The sequence below is a fragment of the Populus euphratica genome, unplaced genomic scaffold (assembly GCF_000495115.2).
Source record: "Populus euphratica unplaced genomic scaffold, PopEup_1.0 scaffold198.1, whole genome shotgun sequence".
NCBI classification, from domain to species: Eukaryota; Viridiplantae; Streptophyta; class Magnoliopsida; order Malpighiales; family Salicaceae; genus Populus; species Populus euphratica.
Genome location: NW_011500080.1, coordinates 333,592 through 334,328, shown reverse-complemented (window position 1 = coordinate 334,328; position 737 = coordinate 333,592). Strand labels below are relative to the sequence as shown.

General features: G+C 31.9%; 1 protein-coding gene across 1 annotated transcript in view; it reads right to left on the bottom strand.

The window, feature by feature from the left end:
* Positions 1–82: 82 nt before the first annotated feature.
* Positions 83–737, bottom strand: part of LOC105108780 (probable inactive poly [ADP-ribose] polymerase SRO5) — a 3,924-nt gene continuing 3,269 nt past the window's right edge. The window contains exon 5 of the mRNA XM_011003231.1: positions 83–554. Within this exon, the coding sequence (XP_011001533.1) occupies positions 441–554 (114 nt within the window). The 3' untranslated portion in view covers positions 83–440. The remainder of the gene's footprint in view (positions 555–737) is intronic.

The following is a 737-nucleotide window of genomic DNA, read 5'->3' as shown; positions in this document are numbered from 1 at the left end:
TAGAATTAGTCAAAATATATATAAAATTAATTTAAATATCAAATATTAAAAAAAGAAAAAATTAATTTAAATATCAAATATTAAAAAAAATAAAATTAGATGATGGTCAAATGTACAACAACAGAGAGCCAGCCACAGTTTCATCATGGAGCTGTAACAACATTTTATTTTTCCAGTGAGAATCACACGTTACATTTCTTTTCACACATTGCTGGAAAATGTTTCCACTTGCACAGCAATCGTGTGATTCCACAAGAAAATCAAACTTCCATGATGTAAAATGCTCATCTGACTACACTGCGACTACAACAAGACCTAGCAAATAGCAACAACTCCACACTCGATTTCTAATGTCAATTTGGATTAGCCACTTGTTTATGTCAGTTTCATCTGTCTTTTCCATCCATCCCAGATCACAAAATGCTGCTCCTCACCGTGCTTCATGTATGCATAATCAATTCTTCCATACCGTCTTTCTTCTCATCACTGTTCATTGCATTCTTGACTCCCTTTTGAACCCTCTTTCCCTCGAAATTGCTTGATGTTCCAAGTATCTGCAGAGCAAAAACAAAGAGAATTCGTGCACCAATAAGGCTTTTCTGCTTTTTGTTTTTTCCCTTACCTGAGTATAAATTATATTAGTCACTGTTTGTTTAAAAAAAGTATTTTTTTTTAGCGGGTAGGTTTTTTAAAAAGTGAATTATAGTAAAATAAATTATTTTTTGATATTTGATAGT